Source organism: Oncorhynchus gorbuscha, linkage group LG17, assembly GCF_021184085.1.
Source record: "Oncorhynchus gorbuscha isolate QuinsamMale2020 ecotype Even-year linkage group LG17, OgorEven_v1.0, whole genome shotgun sequence".
Taxonomy (NCBI): Eukaryota; Metazoa; Chordata; class Actinopteri; order Salmoniformes; family Salmonidae; genus Oncorhynchus; species Oncorhynchus gorbuscha.
Window position 1 is genome coordinate 2,544,918 of NC_060189.1, and position 19,166 is coordinate 2,564,083.

The 19,166-nt window shown below is 44.1% G+C and overlaps 1 protein-coding gene across 2 annotated transcripts; it reads left to right on the plus strand.

Moving 5' to 3' along the window:
- The first annotated feature begins 355 nt into the window (after window positions 1–355).
- LOC124001866 (arginase-2, mitochondrial-like) lies at window positions 356–13,787 on the plus strand. Of its 2 annotated transcripts, none has more exons than XM_046308993.1 (8): window positions 356–594; window positions 691–763; window positions 4,877–5,051; window positions 5,302–5,461; window positions 5,851–5,945; window positions 10,472–10,576; window positions 10,705–10,841; window positions 12,845–13,787. In XM_046308993.1, exons 1-8 carry the CDS (start codon window positions 484–486, stop codon window positions 13,030–13,032), a joined length of 1,044 nt encoding a protein of 347 aa, XP_046164949.1. In that variant the 5' UTR covers window positions 356–483; the 3' UTR covers window positions 13,033–13,787. The 2 variants fall into 2 exon arrangements, with proteins under 2 accessions (XP_046164949.1, XP_046164950.1); XM_046308994.1 differs by having other exon boundaries at window positions 5,302–5,428.
- Window positions 13,788–19,166: the final 5,379 nt, after the last annotated feature.

Here is a 19,166-nt window from a genome sequence, read left to right on the forward strand (position 1 = left end):
TTCAGAGACACAAGACACTCCTTCGGAACAAACCCATCTATCGGACTCATCTCATTGGCTTGTGCGAAGGTGTGGCATGTGGTATTGACGCACGTTCCCCAATGAGGTTTGTCCTTGTGTAGGCCGTCATTGTAAATAATAATTTGTTCTTAATTAACTGACTTGCCTAATTAAATAAAGGTTCCATCAAAAATAAAATAATCTGATTTGGGGTTTTCTTTTTAAATAAAAAATAATTATAATTATAATTTACGGCCCAGTGTTGCTTAGAAACAAATTAATTTCAGTTGATCGCGCTCTTGGCATCCTCTCATGAATATTCATGAGATCAAAGGGGAGCATAAGACCAGCCCTCCGTAGAGCATCAACATCAGAAGAGAGAGGGGGGATCTTACGGAAGACCTTTTGAATCGCAGCCTTGGTCGTTAAACGGTTGTTATCGATCATTTTGAAGTTAACGGATAAATTAAATAGGATTTAAACATGACTTTAAGAGGGCCACTGTGTCGTCTTCTACGGACGCAACTCAACAATACCTGTCAGAGCAGAGCGCATTCTGTGGCTGTTTTAGGAGCCCCATTCTCAAAAGGACAGGTAAGAAAAAAGCTCATATACTATTAGGATTAATTTATTTAATGATTATTTGATTGGGCTACCAGAATTATTGAACGTTTTCGTTTTTTCTTTTAGAAAAGGGGAGGGGTGGAAAATGGACCCAAAGCCATCAGAGATGCTGGTCTGATCGAGAGACTTTCACATCTGGGTAAGTGATGGAAAATCTTAAAATTATAAAACAAATTTAGAAATGTACTGGTGGATTAAAATAATTGTGTATAAAAACGTATTCTAACCTTGAAATAGGTTAATGGTTCATGTGAGAGCTGCTTCCTCTTTTCCTATCACGGGAAGTAAAGCAATATGTATTACATCAGTCTTTTACAATAAATGGGTCTAAGCTAATAATGTTGCCAATCAAAGAAACCAATCATATTTAGGATATTGTTTAGACCTTGAATGCTGGCGATCTAAACAGATGTATTTATTTATTTTAATCTAAATGGAGTATTATCTCGTAAATGAAACGGTAAAAGAGCGGTTTTATTGGGCCACATGGGCGAGAAAGAATGGGCAAGTCTCTGCTGTCGTCACGCCTTACGCACATACAGAACCTTCCCCGAAAAAGCGAACTCTCTCCTCCCATGTAGTACAACAGCTCTCCCTTTGTACGCTCGCGCCTATAATAGATTAATTGAAGGCCCTATCGCTGTCTTGACTGTTTGAAAGATGAAAAGGAAACAAAATAGTTTGTGTAACCCTAACAGTGAGATTGTATCACCCATCCGGCTCCACGTGACTGCATACTGTAACGTTGCTGTCTTTGGTAATATACAGTCTGTGTTCAAATCCAGAGTAAACCATGGGCTTGTTTCAGACCGTGGACCAAATCAGAGCAAAGAGGCGCACAAACTGCGTCAGACAATATTCTTACACTTCCAAATACTTAATAATTAAATAATTAAAAGGGTCAGATCTTAATTGTGAAAAGATCAAATAATCTACATAAACTAAGATAGGCTAGGCTAGGGATGCCACACAGAACAAGTTTTTCTCCGCAAAACGGGTCGCATTAGTTGGCAAATCGTAGAACATTGTCCATGTGTGAGGCTACTTGTCTGCCTAAGGACCCCGGGGGTCTTAGCAGAGGCTCATTCATTTCCTCACACACGATGATTCCACTTCTAAACCAATGGGGATTATTGTCAGGTCATAAATAGTGAGTCCTGTGATGTCACAGAGAATGTGTAAGTTCTCAGCACACATCTGAATAAAGTGAGTGTAAACGTTCAAGCGAGACACAAATGTTCCGGTGTAGAGAACACCAGGTTCAGTTCTAGAATGTGCAAGTCATTTCCTGTAATCTTAGTTTCTATCTCATCCCTGAGCATTCAGCCGGTGGGACAGATCAACAGCACTAGGTGCTTTTCTTTTTTTTTTTTGGGCAGCTACCCAATCAACCGGCCCACCCAGTCAACCATTCCCCAGGGACGGTCTGTGGTGTAATATGAGAAGTCTATCTTTAGATGGTGTTTTTTTCTCTCTCTCTGTTGTCAGATGTGGACCAATCAATGGCATCCTTTTTACAAGACATCAAACCCCATAAGAAACACCAACATTTTTAAATACACAAATCCAAGGGGATTTTATGGCATTTAAGTACTTTTATTTTTAGTTTTATATGAGCCCAGACTATTGGTACATGTATAAGTATTTGTGACCTCTGTTGTAACTTGCAGCTCATTGGGAAGAAAACGTTCCGGTTTACTCATCCTTAAGGCCTTTAGTCTATTGAGACCAATGCTTTGTTCATCTCCTGCTGTGTCCAAGCACGTGCCTTGTTGATATGACTCATGATCTCTTGTAAAATCATTCACTTGGTATGTAATATATTTCAGTTGTTTGAAAAAGTGGACTTAAACTGCTTGAGATGAGAAGTTTTAAAAAATTATAAAGTAAATATGAAAAGTAAATAACTTTTTTCTGATGCTAATTTGGCAACAAGGAGACTAAAAATGATATCCTCCTTATATCTAATATCTAGAAGACTGAGATGTCTTTTCAAGAAACATCTCTTTGAACTGCATCAAATATCACTGGCGTCGCGTCAAGTGTAAATACATACTGTATTAGATCATGATTGCATGAACAGAGATGCCCCACCCCCTCCCTCCCTCCCGAGTACAGGATCTAGCTATTCCTGTCCAGCGGTCTAAGATGGTAACATGAGGGTGTGTTAGACATAACGAGGTACCACATTGGTCTTGATCAGCAAAGTAACTCTACACCCACCAATCCAGTGGAATATTGTCACCCACAGATGTTGTTTCAAATCCCTTGTTTACTTCAACTCGTAAGTCATTAGTCCGAGGTGCCGATAATAGTAGATTGGGTGCATTGCAACTCAATTTCGTCGCAGTGGTAGCAGGAGGTGATCTTGTCTTGGAGAAACCTGAGAGGACACACATGGGAAATGGGACACGTGGAAAGTAGTGCCCAGTCAGACATACAGGGATTCCAGTGACAGCTTCAATGACTCCGTCTCGGCAATCAGAGATGCTATGAGGGGGGGGGGGGTGTAAAGAGAGCAAGGGTAGAGGGGGTTGGACGTCAGAGCCTGGAGAAAGACCCTTTGGGGTGGCGAGTAGCCTAGTGGTTAACGCGTTGGGCCAGTATCCCGAAAGGTTGCTGGATCGAATCCCTGAGCTGACAAGGTAAAAATCTATCGTTCTTCCCCTGAGCAAGGCAGTTAACCCACTGTTCCCCTGTAGGCCATCATTGTAAATAAGAATTTGTTCTTAACTGACTTGCCTAGTTAAATAAAGGTTTAAAAATATATATACAGTTGAAGTCGGAAGTTTACATACACCTTAGCCAAATACATTTAATCTCCGTTTTTCACAATTCCTGACATTTAATCCCAGTAAAAATGAATTGCCTGTTTTAGGTCAGTTAGGATCACCACTTTATTTTAAGAATGTGAAATGTCAGAATAATATAGTAGAGAGAATTATTTATTTCAGCTTTTATTTCTTTCATCACATTCCCAGTGGGTCAGAAGTTTACATACACTCAATTAGTATTTGATAGCATTGCCTTTAAATTGTTTAACTTGGGTCAAACATTTGGGGTAGCCTTCCACAAGTTTCCCACAATAAGTTGGGTGGATTTTGTCCCATTCCTCCTGACAGAGCTGGTGTAACTGAGTCGGGTTTGTAGGCCTCCTTGCTCGCACACACTTTTTCAGTTCTGCCCACACATTTTCTATAAGATTGAGGTCAGGGCTTTGTGATGGCCACTCTAATACCTTGACTTTGTTGTCCTTAAGCCATTTTACCACAACTTTGGAAGTATGCTTGGGGTCATTGTCCATTTGGAATACCCAGTTGCAACCAAGCTTTAACTTCCTGACTGATGTCTTGAGATGTTGCTTCAATATATCCACATAATTTTCTGCCTCATGATGCCATCTATTTTGTGAAGTGTGCAGGTCCCTCCTTCAGCAAAGCACCCCCACAACATAATGCTGCCACCCCTGTGCTTCACGGCTGGGATGGTGTTCTTCAGCTTGCAAGCATCCCCCTTTTTCCACCAAACATAACAATGGTCATTATGGACAAACAGTTACATTTTTGTTTCATCCGACCAGACAAAATTTCTCCAAAAAGTACGATCTTTGTCCCCATGTGCAGTTGCAAACCGTAGTCTGGCTTTTTTATGGGGGTTTTGGAGCAGTGGCTTCTTCCTTGCTGAGCAGCCTTTCAGGTTATGTCGATATAGGACTCATTTTACTGTGGATATAGATACTTTTGTACCTGTTTCCTCCAGCATCTTCACAGGGTCCTTTGCTGTTGTTCTGGGATGGATTTGCACTTTTCACACCAAAGTACGTTCATCTCTAGGAAACAGAACGCATCTCCTTCCTGAGCGGTATGACGGCTGCGTGGTCCCATGGTGTTCATACTGGCATACTATTGTTTGTACAGATGAATGTTGTACCTTCAGGCGTTTAGAAATTGCTCCGAAGTATGAACCAGACTTGTGGAGGTCTACATTTTTCATCCCTTCAACACAACAAGCTCTAAAAGCAGCGTCCATCCAACAAACCCAGAAAAGCCAAGACTGTTTCTCGATCTGGGATCTAGATCCTTCTAGGTCTCAGGAATCCATCAGTTATGCACTTAGCCATGAACAAAATTCCTCCATTTGCTGTTAAATTAATCCAGCTTTTTTAAAATATTTTTTTAACAATAATGAATATAAAAAATACCTTTTAATTTCCTCATGCAGTGGGTGACAGTTATTTGATTTCATTGTGCAGATTACCCAGTGCATGACTTCGGAGACCTGAGCTTCCAGTATCTGGAGAAGGACGAGCCTTACATGCACGTCCCCTTCCCTCGCACTGTGGGCAGAGCTAACAAACTGCTGTCAGGGGCCGTCAGCAACGCTGTGAGAGCCGGACACACTACCATCATGCTGGGAGGAGACCACAGGTGCATACCACAACAACCCTTCATGTTCTCGGAGAACACTTATTTTAGCAACAGCGACTTATAGAACTGTCAACGTTGACAGTGTTAGGAAATGAATTATTAGGCTTAGGACCCTAGACACAGCGAGAGTAACCTGGGTAACCAGCTTCTTTATGATACTGATACATATAGGTCATATATATATATATTAGGTTCCCAGGGAATAATGGGGATTGGATACTAACTCACTTCCTGATCTCTCTCCTCGCAGCCTGGCCATTGGTTCAGTGGAAGGCCACGCCCGGCAGCGTCCTGACCTGTGTCTGATCTGGGTCGACGCCCACGCTGACATAAACACGCCCCTCACCTCTCCCTCAGGCAACCTCCACGGACAGTCGGTAGCCTTCATGCTCAAAGAGCTGCAGAACAAGGTCACAGAACGGGGCCTTGGGGCATTCTCACTAGCCTGGTTCTTCCCCTGAGACACGCCTGTAGACTATTATAACTATCTGCCTGGTCCCAGATCTGTTTGTGCTTGCATAACCTTCTTTTAGATACCATAGGAGTCTACAGCCATGTCTCAGGGCAAGCCTGTTCCCAGATCTGTTTGTGCTTGCATAACCTTCTTTTAGATACCATAGGAGTCTACAGCCATGTCTCAGGACAAGCCTGTTCCCAGATCTGTTTGTGCTGTATAACCTACTCCTATTGGCATGTCATGTTCTGAGAGCAGGCTATATTCTCACTACAACAAGGCTACAGTTTACGACAGTAAAACTCCTCTGCCCTGATACTCACCTCTTGTTATTGTTGTCTGTAGATGCCAGAGCTCCCAGGCTTCTCCTGGGTGAAGCCCTTCCTGTCGGCTAAAGACCTGGTCTACATTGGCCTGAGAGACGTCGACCCGGGAGAGTAGTAAGTACACTTCTCTGTACACTACTAAGTACAATAATCTGGATTATAACACGCAGATAAACCCTTGGTTTAAGTAGTAGTATAGTAGTATAGTCGATTACAACAGGTGTAGAACGTACAGTGAAATGCTTACTGAAAAGCCCCTAACCAACAAATGCAGTTTTAAAAAAATATAAAAGTAACAAGTAATTAAAGAGGAGCAGTAAAATAACAATAGCGAGACTATATACAGGGAGATACCGGTACAGAGTCAATGTGGAGGTTATATACAGGGGGTACCGGTACAGAGTCAATGTGGAGGTTATATACAGGGGGTACCGGTACAGAGTCAATGTGGAGGTTATATACAGGGGGTACCGGTACAGAGTCAATGTGGAGGCTGTATACAGGGGGTACTGGTACAGAGTCAATGTGGAGGCTATATACAGGGAGATACCGGTACAGAGTCAATGTGGAGGCTATATACAGGGGGTACCGGTACAGAGTCAATGTGGAGGCTATATACAGGGGGTACCGGTACAGAGTCAATGTGGAGGCTATATACAGGGGGTACTGGTACAGAGTCAATGTGGAGGCTATATACAGGGGGTACCAGTACAGAGTCAATGTGGAGACTATAAACAGGGGGTACTGGTACAGAGTCAATGTGGAGGCTATATACAGGGGGTACCGGTACAGAGTCAATGTGGAGGTTATATACAGGGGGTACCGGTACAGAGTCAATGTGGAGGCTGTATACAGGGGGTACTGGTACAGAGTCAATGTGGAGGCTATATACAGGGGGTACTGGTACAGAGTCAATGTGGAGGCTATATACAGGGGGTACCGGTACAGAGTCAATGTGGAGGCTATATACAGGGGGTACCAGTACAGAGTCAATGTGGAGACTATAAACAGGGGGTACTGGTACAGAGTCAATGTGGAGGCTATATACAGGGGGTACCAGTACAGAGTCAATGTGGAGACTATAAACAGGGGGTACTGGTACAGAGTCAATGTGGAGGCTATATACAGGGGGTACCAGTACAGAGTATGTGGAGGCTATATACAGGGGGTACTGGTACAGAGTCAATGTGGAGGCTATATACAGGGGGTACCAGTACAGAGTATGTGGAGGCTATATACAGGGGGTACTGGTACAGAGTCAATGTGGAGGCTATATACAGGGGGTACCGGTACAGAGTATGTGGAGGCTATATACAGGGGGTACTGGTACAGAGTCTATGTGGAGGCTATATACAGGGGGTACTGGTACAGAGTCTATGTGGAGGCTATATACAGGGGGTACTGGTACAGAGTCAATGTGGAGGCTATATACAGGGGGTACCGGTACAGAGTCAATGTGGAGACTATAAACAGGGGGTACTGGTACAGAGTCAATGTGGAGGCTATATACAGGGGGAGGGGACTACCGGTACAGAGTCAATGTGGAGGTTATATACAGGGGGCGGCCGGTACAGAGTCAATGTGGAGGTTATATACAGGGGGTACCGGTACAGAGTCAATGTGGAGGCTGTATACAGGGGGTACTGGTACAGAGTCAATGTGGAGGCTATATACAGGGGGTACTGGTACAGAGTCAATGTGGAGGCTATATACAGGGGGTACCGGTACAGAGTCAATGTGGAGGCTATATACAGGGGGTACCAGTACAGAGTCAATGTGGAGACTATAAACAGGGGGTACTGGTACAGAGTCAATGTGGAGGCTATATACAGGGGGTACCAGTACAGAGTCAATGTGGAGACTATAAACAGGGGGTACTGGTACAGAGTCAATGTGGAGGCTATATACAGGGGGTACCAGTACAGAGTATGTGGAGGCTATATACAGGGGGTACTGGTACAGAGTCAATGTGGAGGCTATATACAGGGGGTACCAGTACAGAGTCAATGTGGAGGCTATATACAGGGGGTACTGGTACAGAGTCAATGTGGAGGCTATATACAGGGGGTACCGGTACAGAGTATGTGGAGGCTATATACAGGGGGTACTGGTACAGAGTCTATGTGGAGGCTATATACAGGGGGTACTGGTACAGAGTATGTGGAGGCTATATACAGGGGGTACTGGTACAGAGTCTATGTGGAGGCTATATACAGGGGGTACTGGTACAGAGTCTATGTGGAGGCTATATACAGGGGGTACTGGTACAGAGTCTATGTGGAGGCTATATACAGGGGGTACTGGTACAGAGTCAATGTGGAGGTTATATACAGGGGGTACTGGTACAGAGTCAATGTGGAGGTTATATACAGGGGGTACTGGTACAGAGTCAATGTGGAGGCTATATACAGGGGGTACCAGTACAGAGTCAATGTGGAGACTATATACAGGGGGTACCAGTACAGAGTATGTGGAGGCTATATACAGGGGGTACTGGTACAGAGTCAATGTGGAGGCTATATACAGGGGGTACCAGTACAGAGTATGTGGAGGCTATATACAGGGGGTACCGGTACAGAGTCAATGGGCACCGGTTAATTGAGGTAATATGTACATGTAGGTAGAGTTATTAAAGTGAATATGCATAGATGATAACAACAGAGTAGCAGTGGTGTAAAATAGGGGGGGTGAAAATAGTCAACCTGTCAGAATGCTCTCGATGGTGCAGCTGTAGAACCTTTTGAGGATCTGAGGACCCATGCCAAATATTTTCAGTTTCCTGAGGGGGAATATGTTTTGTCGTGCCCTCTTCAAGACTGTCTTGGTGTGCTTGGACCATGATAATTTGTTGGTGATGTGGACACCAAGGAACTTGAAGCTCTCAACCTGCTCCACTGCAGCCCCGTGGATGAGAATGGGGACGTGCTCGGTCCTCCTTTTCCTGTAGTCCACAATCATCTGCTTTGTCTTGATCACGTTGAGGGAGAGGTTGTTGTCCTGGCAATACACTGCCAGGTTTCTGACCTCCTCTCTATAGGCTGTCTCGTCGTTGTCGGTGATAAGACCTACCACTGTTGTGTCATCTGCAAACTTAATGATGGTGTTGGAGTCGTGCCTGGCTGTGCAGTCATGAGTGAACAGGGAGTACAGGAGGGGACTGAGCACGCACCCCTGAGGGTTCCCCTGTGTTGAGGATCAGCGTGGCGGTTGTGTTACCTACCCTTACCACCTGGGAGGCGGCCCGTCAGGAAGTCCAGGATCCAGTTGCAGAGGGAGGTGTTTAGTCCCAGGGTCCTTAGCTTATTGATGAGCTTCGAGGGCACTGTGGTGTTGAACGCTGAGCTGTAGTCAATGATGGTTTGTCGCCTCTGGATGGGCGTTTTCTTGTTTGCTTACGGCGGAATACAGCTCATGCAATGCTGTCTTAGTGCCAACCTCAGTCTGTGGTGGTATGTAGACAGCTACAAAAAAAAACACAGATGAAAGTGTGGTCTAAAGCTTATCATGAGAAACTCTACCTCAGGCGAGCAATAGCTCCTCCCAGTCCTGATGTCCCAGAAGTTATTTTCGGTCATAAGAGACGGTAGTGGCAATTATGTTAAAATTATTACATTATAAATATATAAATTATATATTATTATATATAAATTAAAATAAAATTTAAAAAAAATTTTAAAAAAATTAAAAAAATAAAAAAATAAAAAAATAATAAATTTTAATATATTAAAATTAAATAAATAAAAATTAAATACATTTTAATATATTAAAATTAAAAAAATAACAAGTTACAAACAACGCAAATAAACAAACAAACTTATATCTGTAGTGTATTGTAGCAGTAGTAATACACTTCCATTACATTTTAGTCATTGGCAGATACTCTTATTCAGAGTGACTCACAGTGCATTCAACTTAAGGTACAGTGCCTTGCGAAAGTATTCGTCCCCCTTGAACTTTGCGACCTTTTGCCACATTTCAGGCTTCAAACATAAATAAATCTTTATCTGTGGAAAGAACTGAAAACTGCTGTTCACAAATGCTCTCCATCCAACCTCACTGAGCTGGAGCTGTGTTGCAAGGAGGAATGGGACAAAATTTCACTCTCTCGATGTGCAAAACTGATAGAGACATACCCCAAGCGACTTACAGCTGTAATCGCAGCAAAAGGTGGCGCTACAAAGTATTAACTTAAGGGGGCTGAATAATTTTGCACGCCCAATTTTTCAGTTTTTGATTTGTTAAAGTTTGAAATATCCAATAAATGTCGTTCCACTTCATGATTGTGTCCCACTTGTTGTTGATTCTTCACAAAAAAATACAGTTTTATATCTTTATGTTTGAAGCCTGAAATGTGGCAAAAGGTCAAAGTTCAAGGGGGCCGAATACTTTCGCAAGGCACTGTAGCTAGGTGGGACAACCACATACCAGTCATACCACATACCAGTCATACCACAGGTAAACCACAGTCACTTGGTTTCGTCTTTGTGTTTCTGTATTCTGATAGTAAAGTTGATCTGGATAAGATTGTCTGCTAACTGACTCAAATATGAATTGACTTATTTTTTTGTGCACAAAATTTACATCCAAATACACTTCCAGACATGATACTAATGACATTCTACTCTCCTCTCTCCTCACAGCGACATCCTGAAAGACTTGGGTGTCCAGTACTTCACAATGAGAGACATCGATAGACTCGGCATCCAGAGAGTCATGGAAGTCACTTTCGACCACCTCTTGTCAAGGTCATTTAATTACACCATACCATTGTGGTCGATAGTTTGGATGTATTTAGTTGACAATTGAATTTGAGTTGAAAGTTGATTCGCCGAACTGTATTCCGAACCAGTTTTCTTCTCCTCTCGTCCAATAGGATGCAGCGGCCGATCCATCTGAGTTTTGACATTGACGCGATGGACCCGTCTTTGGCCCCGGCCACAGGAACACCAGTAAACGGAGGACTGACCTACAGAGAAGGAATCTGGATCACAGAGGAGATCCACAACACAGGTATGTTAGGGCTATAATGATCCACAACACAGGTATGTTAGGGCTATAATGATCCACAACACAGGTATGTTAGGGCTATAATGATCCACAACACAGGTATGTTAGGGCATGCTATAATGATCCACAACACAGGTATGTTAGGGCTATAATGATCCACAACACAGGTATGTTAGGGCATGCTGTAATGATCCACAACACAGGTATGTTAGGGCTATAATGATCCACAACACAGGTATGTTAGGGCACGCTATAATGATCCACAACACAGGTATGTTAGGGCATGCTGTAATGATCCACAACACAGGTATGTTAGGGCATGCTGTAATGATCCACAACACAGGTATGTTAGGGCTATAATGATCCACAACACAGGTATGTTAGGGCATGCTATAATGCTATAATGATCCGCTACAACACAGGTATGTTAGGGCACGCTATAATGACAACACAGGTATGTTAGGGCATGCTATAATGATCCACGACACAGGTATGTTAGGGCATGCTGTAATGATCCACAACACAGGTATGTTAGGGCATGCTATAATGATCCACAACACAGGTATGTTAGGGCATGCTGTAATGATCCACAACACGGGTATGTTAGGGCATGCTGTAATGATCCACAACACGGGTATGTTAGGGCATGCTGTAATGATCCACAACACGGGTATGTTAGGGCATGCTGTAATGATCCACAACACAGGTATGTTAGGGCATGCTATAATGATCCACAACACGGGTATGTTAGGGCATGCTGTAATGATCCACAACACGGGTATGTTAGGGCATGCTGTAATGATCCACAACACGGGTATGTTAGGGCATGCTGTAATGATCCACAACACAGGTATGTTAGGGCATGCTATAATGATCCACAACACAGGTATGTTAGGGCATGCTATAATGATCCACAACACAGGTATGTTAGGGCACGCTGTAATGATCCACAACACAGGTATGTTAGGGCTATAATGATCCACAACACAGGTATGTTAGGGCTGTAATGATCCACAACACAGGTATGTTAGGGCTGTAATGATCCACAACACAGGTATGTTAGGGCTGTAATGATCCACAACACAGGTATGTTAGGGCATGCTATAATGATCCACAACACAGGTATGTTAGGGCTATAATGATCCACAACACAGGTATGTTAGGGCTGTAATGATCCACAACACAGGTATGTTAGGGCTATAATGATCCACAACACAGGTATGTTAGGGCATGCTATAATGATCCACAACACAGGTATGTTAGGGCAATAATTATTCTGTTTTGAGAAGGTGGAGTTAAAAAAAATATATATATATTCAAATGGCAGCCATACGTAGCCGATGTGAAATGGCTAGCTAGTTAGCGGTGGTGCGCGCTAATACCATTTCAATCGGTGACGTCACTTGCTCTGAGACCTTGAAGTAGTGGTGCCCCTTGCTCTGCAAGGGCCGTGGCTTCTGTGGAGCGATGGGTAACGATGCTTCGAGGGTGACTGTTGACGTGTGCAGAGCGTCCCTGGCTCGCGCCCAGGTCGGGGCGAGGGGACGGACGTAAAGTCTACACATAGACACTGAAATACATGGATAATGATCAGAAATTTTACTTCAAAGAAACTGTCACACGAACACATTCAGAAGAAATACGGAGGGAAGGTCTGTCGTTAAACTTGGAGAAGTTTCTTCAAGTAGGAATGAAGGATGTAGGTAATGTTGTCAGTCTGGTGTAGAAGGATTGTTCTACTCGGTTATATCACCAGCTGGGTGTTCTGTGTGCAAGGAGTTTTGAATGTTCGTTTTAGTTCCTCTAAGTTATGGCCGACTCTTGGTAGGATGAGAATAGTGGGTACGTAACCTTTATTATATTTATACTTATGGTACGATGAGAATATAAACGTTGTCTATGAAGTAACATTTCGATCTGAAACATTGTTTGACGTCCAGTTTCTGTCTGCAACGTTCTACCAAAGGAACTGAAACTAATAGAGTGTACTTGTCTTTAATCTCCAGGGTTGTTGTCAGTGATGGACCTTGTTGAGGTCAACCCAAACCTGGGGGCGAGTCGTGAGGCGGTGGAGAGCACTGCTTCCATGGCGGTGGACGTCATCGCATCCGCCCTAGGGCAGACCCGTGAGGGAGGTCCCATCACTCAGGAGTCGCAAACGCTTAAAGAGGATACGGAACAGCTCCGGCTCTAGAACACACAGCTTCTAGAACACACAGCTTCTAGAACACACAGCTTCTAGAAGACTAAGAACTTTCAACATGTGACCACTTGGCATTCCTGAATTCTAAAAGACATTTACATACACACACTGGGGCAGTAGTTGGAAAGTCTTCTGTGTGTATGGTGCTGTATGGCAACCTGTTCAACAGACAGTCAAACTTCAATCATGACTGAACTTATAATAACCAATAAGCCCCAAATAAAGGCTTTATACACCTTATTTACTAAGATGACTTGAAAAACTTAGCCTGGGCCCAGATCTTTGCTATCATATCATCTGTTTGGCAGGACAAGGAATCGCACAAAATAGTCACAAAAACAGACTGGTACCCAGGCTATGGAAAGCTCTCATCTAAAATGTCAACTGTAATTGATGTGATCAGCTGGTCTCCCTGGCCTTTGGAAAGACAGCCTCCCAAGCTCCACTAGGGAAATGTTGACTGTGATCAGCAGTATGCCATAGACATAGTGATCAGCAGTATGCCATAGACATAGTGATCAGTAGTGTGCCATATACATAGTGATCAGCAGTATGCCATAGACATAGTGATCAGTAGTGTGCCATAGACATAGTGATCAGTAGTGTGCCATAGACATAGTGATCAGTAGTGTGCCATAGACATAGTGATCAGTAGTGTGCCATAGACATAGTGATCAGTAGTGTGCCATAGACATAGTGATCAGCAGTATGCCATAGACATAGTGATCAGTAGTGTGCCATAGACGTAGTGTGCCATAGACATAGTGATCAGCAGTATGCCATAGACATAGTGATCAGTAGTGTGCCATAGACATAGTGATCAGTAGTGTGCCATAGACATAGTGATCAGTAGTGTGCCATAGACATAGTGATCAGCAGTATGCCATAGACATAGTGATCAGTAGTGTGCCATAGACATAGTGATCAGTGGTATGCCATACACTTTATTTAACTAGGCAAGTCAGTTAAGAACAAATTCTTATTTTCAATGACGACCTAGGAGCAGTGGGTCAACTGCCTGTTCAGGGGCAGAACGACAGATTTGTACCTTGTCAGCTCGGGGATATGAACTTGCAACCTTTACAGTTGCTAGTCCAACACTCTAACCACTAGGCTACCCTGCCGCCCCTCCACTCTAACCACTAGGCTACCCTGCCGCCCCTCCACTCTAACCAGTAGGCTACCGTGCCGCCTAGTTGCTGACAACTTAACCCTGCAACTCTGTAATGGGGTTGTATGAAGCTGGACACGACGACAAGCATGAATCTGCCTCAACTGCGTTTAGGTGCAGACTGTTATTATTATTCTACTGATGTTTACACTGTTTGGTTTGGACATATACCTCAGCTAAATACGAAGTGGCTGTGCCAGTTGGTAGGGATGCTGTGCCAGTTGGTAGGGATGCTGTGCCAGTTGGTAGGGATGCTGTGCCAGTTGGTAGGGATGCTGTGCCAGTTGGTAGGGATGCTGTGCCAGTTGGTAGGGATGCTGTGCCAGTAGGTAGGGATGCTGTGCCAGTTGAGTTGTTGTAGGGATGCTGTGCCAGTTGGTAGGGATGCTGTGCCAGTAGGTAGGGATGCTGTGCCAGTTGAGTTGTTGTAGGGATGCTGTGCCTGTAGGTAGGGATGCTGTGCCAGTTGGTAGGGATGCTGTGCCAGTTGGTAGGGATGCTGTGCCAGTTGGTAGGGATGCTGTGCCAGTAGGTAGGGATGCTGTGCCAGTTGGTAGGGATGCTGTGCCAGTTGGTAGGGATGCTGTGCCAGTTGGTAGGGATGCTGTGCCAGTAGGTAGGGATGCTGTGCCAGTAGGTAGGGATGCTGTGCCAGTTGGTAGGGATGCTGTGCCAGTTGGTAGGGATGCTGTGCCAGTTGGTAGGGATGCTGTGCCAGTAGGTAGGGATGCTGTGCCAGTTGAGTTGTTGTAGGGATGCTGTGCCAGTTGGTAGGGATGCTGTGCCAGTTGAGTTGTTGTAGGGATGCTGTGCCAGTTGAGTTGTTGTAGGGATGCTGTGCCAGTTGAGTTGTTGTCGGGATGCTGTGCCAGTTGAGTTGTTGTCGGGATGCTTTTGCACTTTTGGACCAGATTTGGTTTTGATACATTTTATTAGAAGTATTGTGTTTTGTAGTTTTACATTGAATAATCACTATTATGAATCCATGTTTATGTATTAACTGCGTGTTTTACATTTGTCAGTTTTAAAGGACTAGGTAACGCTTTTCTCCAGTAAATCTATATAAGTTACAAGTGGTGTACGTAATGGATATGGTAAATGCTGATAAGAGTGAAGTAATATTATTTAATTTACTAAATGTAAAAACATGCCTTTTTGATGTGACCACTAAATCTGTATTTTTAAATAAAGTAATTTAGTCTTCCACAACGACGTCAGTCTGTGTTTATTACTAGTTACCGTGGAGACGCATAGCTTATGACTGGCAGATCAAATCTAGTTGGTTTTACTCTATTACATAACGTTCAGTCTTATATAACCAGGTCTATATATGGAGTGTTCAGTGTGCCCAGTCTGGTTTCGTGAGGCTACAAGGCACCGATATGTTCTGGAATAATCACATACTCTAAAGGCTGTCACTATATAGTCTTCCATCTGTCCTCACCCTGCACTTCTCTCAAAACTTCAGTAGGAAGCAAGGAGAGGATTTCAAGTAAAGGACACAAGGAATCTTGAAGACCATTGTAAAAATCCTTGCCGCCTCTTCAAAACCCATCGGATGAGAACGGTTCCTCCCCTCTCGGACCTTCTCATCCAATGGGTTTTTGAGAAGGAGGCGAGGACAGGAAGTGAGGAATCAAGGAAATGGAATTGCGAATATTTTTTTTTTCTTTTTTTTTCTCCCCCCCCCCAGGAGGTTGGTGGCACCTTAATTGGGGAGAACAGGCTTGTGGTAAATGGCTCAACATTCTGACTATATATAGAGAAAGAAATAGTCTATTGCACATTTCCACAATATTTATATTCAGGCATTTAAACACAATACCATTTGGATGCTCTTTCATGCTAGGTTTAGGACCTCATATGGAAGCGTATAGCTGATGTATAGAACAATCTTTAAATGATCTACTTTGGTTATAGAGACAAGCATCACAAAACCTCTAAACACAATATGTTCATTTGACTGTTGTTGTTTTTTCCCCACCCAACTTGTTTACTACTTTTTCCACGTGGTTTCTTTATTCACAGACTCCATGAAATGATGTCCGACCTCTTCCTACATATTTAGTCCAATTATATATGTTCTGTATGGTTTCCTAGAAACAAGGGTGGCTTAACTTAACCCCTTTGTTTCAATTTACCCCCACTCTCCCCTAAACAAAATATATTTCTCTGAGCAATTGTATTTGTATAAAATAATATAATTTTCCAAATATTTTGAGCATACAGTATAGCTCAGTATTTGAATTACTTCCTAAATACAGTAACTAATGTTCATATTTATTTAAAGGGAGTTAGTTAGTATCTCTAAACTATATTTCCCTGGGAGTGACACTGAACGAAAAAACACTTCTCTCAGTAGAACACAGTACGAATATAACAACAGACACGTGTGGGAAGTCATTGGCTAGTAACAGGTGTTGTTAACAACACAACATTATCTACACCACACCCCTGTTGTATTTGTAACCACGATACAATGACTTTATTGGAGGAGGTCTAGGCAGACAGACAGAACCAGTGTTGTGGTCTAGGTAGACAGATATAACCAGTGTTGTGGTCTAGGTAGACAGCTAGAACCAGTGTTGTGGAGGAGGTCTAGGCAGACAGACAGAACCAGTGTTGTGGTCTAGGTAGACAGATATAACCAGTGTTGTGGTCTAGGTAGACAGATAGAACCAGTGTTGTGGAGGAGGTCTAGGTAGACAGATAGAACCAGTGTTGTGGTCTAGGTAGACAGATAGAACCAGTGTTGTGGAGGAGGTCTAGGTAGACAGATAGAACCAGTGTTGTGGTCTAGGTAGACAGACAGAACCAGTGTTGTGGTCTAGGTAGACAGACAGAACCAGTGTTGTGGTCTAGGTAGACAGACAGAACCAGTGTTGTGGTCTAGGTAGACAGACAGAACCAGTGTTGTGGTCTAGGTAGACAGACAGAACCAGTGTTGTGGTCTAGGTAGACAGATATAACCAGTGTTGTGGTCTAGGTAGACAGCTAGAACCAGTGTTGTGGAGGAGGTCTAGGCAGACAGACAGAACCAGTGTTGTGGTCTAGGTAGACAGATAGAACCAGTGTTGTGGTCTAGGTAGACAGATAGAACCAGTGTTGTGGTCTAGGTAGACAGATAGAACCAGTGTTGTGGAGGAGGTCTAGGTAGACAGACAGAACCAGTGTTGTGGTCTAGGTAGACAGATAGAACCAGTGTTGTGGTCTAGGTAGACAGATAGAACCAGTGTTATGGAGGAGGTCTAGGTAGACAGATATAACCAGTGTTGTGGTCTAGGTAGACAGATAGAACCAGTGTTGTGGTATAGGTAGACAGATAGAACCAGTGTTGTGGAGGAGGTCTAGGTAGACAGATAGAACCAGTGTTGTGGAAGAGGTCTAGGTAGACAGACAGAACCAGTGTTGTGGTCTAGGTAGACAGAGAGAACCAGTGTTATGGAGGAGGTCTAGGTAGACAGATAGAACCAGTGTTGTGGAGGAGGTCTTGGTAGACAGACAGAACCAGTGTTGTGGAGGAGGTCTAGGTAGACAGACAGAACCAGTGTTGTGGAGGAGGTCTAGGTAGACAGATAGAACCAGTGTTGTGGAGGAGGTCGAGGTAGACAGATAGAACCAGTGTTGTGGAGGAGGTTGAGGTAGACAGATAGAACCAGTGTTGTGGTCTAGGTAGACAGATAGAACCAGTGTTGTGGTCAAGGTAGACAGATAGAACCAGTGTTGTGGTCTAGGTAGACAGATAGAACCAGTGTTGTGGTCTAGGTAGACAGATAGAACCAGTGTTGTGGAGGAGGTCGAGGTAGACAGATAGAACCAGTGTTGTGGAGGAGGTCGAGGTAGACAGATAGAACCAGTGTTGTGGTCTAGGTAGACAGATAGAACCAGTGTTGTGGTCGAGGTAGACAGATAGAACCAGTGTTGTGGAGGAGGTCTATGTAGACAGATACAACCAGTGTTGTGGTCTATGTAGACAGATAGAACCAGTGTTGTGGAGGAGGTCTAGGTAGACAGATAGAACCAGTGTTGTGGAGGAGGTCTAGGTAGACAGATAGAACCAGTGTTGTGGAGGAGGTTTAGGCAGACAGATATAGCCAGTGTTGTGGAGGAGGTCTGGAGGACTCTGGATCAGGCTGGGAGAGACTCTGGATCAGGCTGGGAGAGACTCTGGATCAGGCTGGGAGAGACTCTGGATCAGGCTGGGAGAGACTCTGGATCAGGCTGGGAGAGACTCTGGATCAGGCTGGGAGAGACTCGGGACCAGGCTGGGAGAGACTCTGGATCAGACTGGGAGAGACTCGGGACCAGGCTGGGAGAGACTCTGGACCAGGCTGGGAGAGACTCTGGACCAGGCTGGGAGAGACTCGGGACCAGGCTGGGAGAGACTCGGGACCAGGCTGGGAGAGACTCGGGACCAGGCTGGGAGAGACTCTGGACCAGGCTGGGAGAGACTCGGGACCAGGCTGGGAGAGACTCGGGACCAGGCTGCCATAGTTCTGACACCAAGGCCCATATCCACAAAGCATCTCAAAGTAAGAGTGCTGATCTAGGATCTGTCCATATCATCTCATTCATTCTGATCTAGGATCTGTCCTTATAATCTTTCATTCATTCTGATCTAGGATCTGTCCATATCATCTCATTCATTCTGATCTAGGATCTGTCCATATCATCTCATTCATTATGATCTAGGATCTGTCCATATCATCTCATTCATTATGATCTACAATACAAAACTGATCCTAGATCAGCACTCCTACCAGGAGAAGCTTCCCCAATACCTTCCCACTCCGAGCCTTATGTCTCCAGACTCTTCCTACTGACTCACTCTGTCTCTGATGCGGTTTCGGCTGTTCCCTCTGATTACCCAGCTCTTGGATGATGTCCGCGCCGATCTGCTCTGTCTCGGCGGCGATCTGCTCTGTCTCGGCGGCGATCTGCTCTGTCTCGGCGG

Bases quoted from the DNA above. Each gene is read 5' to 3' on its own strand.
- LOC124001866 (XM_046308993.1), top strand. From the start codon at position 484: ATGACTTTAAGAGGGCCACTGTGTCGTCTTCTACGGACGCAACTCAAC. The intron at 764-4,876 runs GTAAGTGATGGA...TTCATTGTGCAG, and splicing joins CGAGAGACTTTCACATCTGG to ATTACCCAGTGCATGACTTC. The intron at 5,462-5,850 runs GTCACAGAACGG...TGTTGTCTGTAG, and splicing joins TCAAAGAGCTGCAGAACAAG to ATGCCAGAGCTCCCAGGCTT.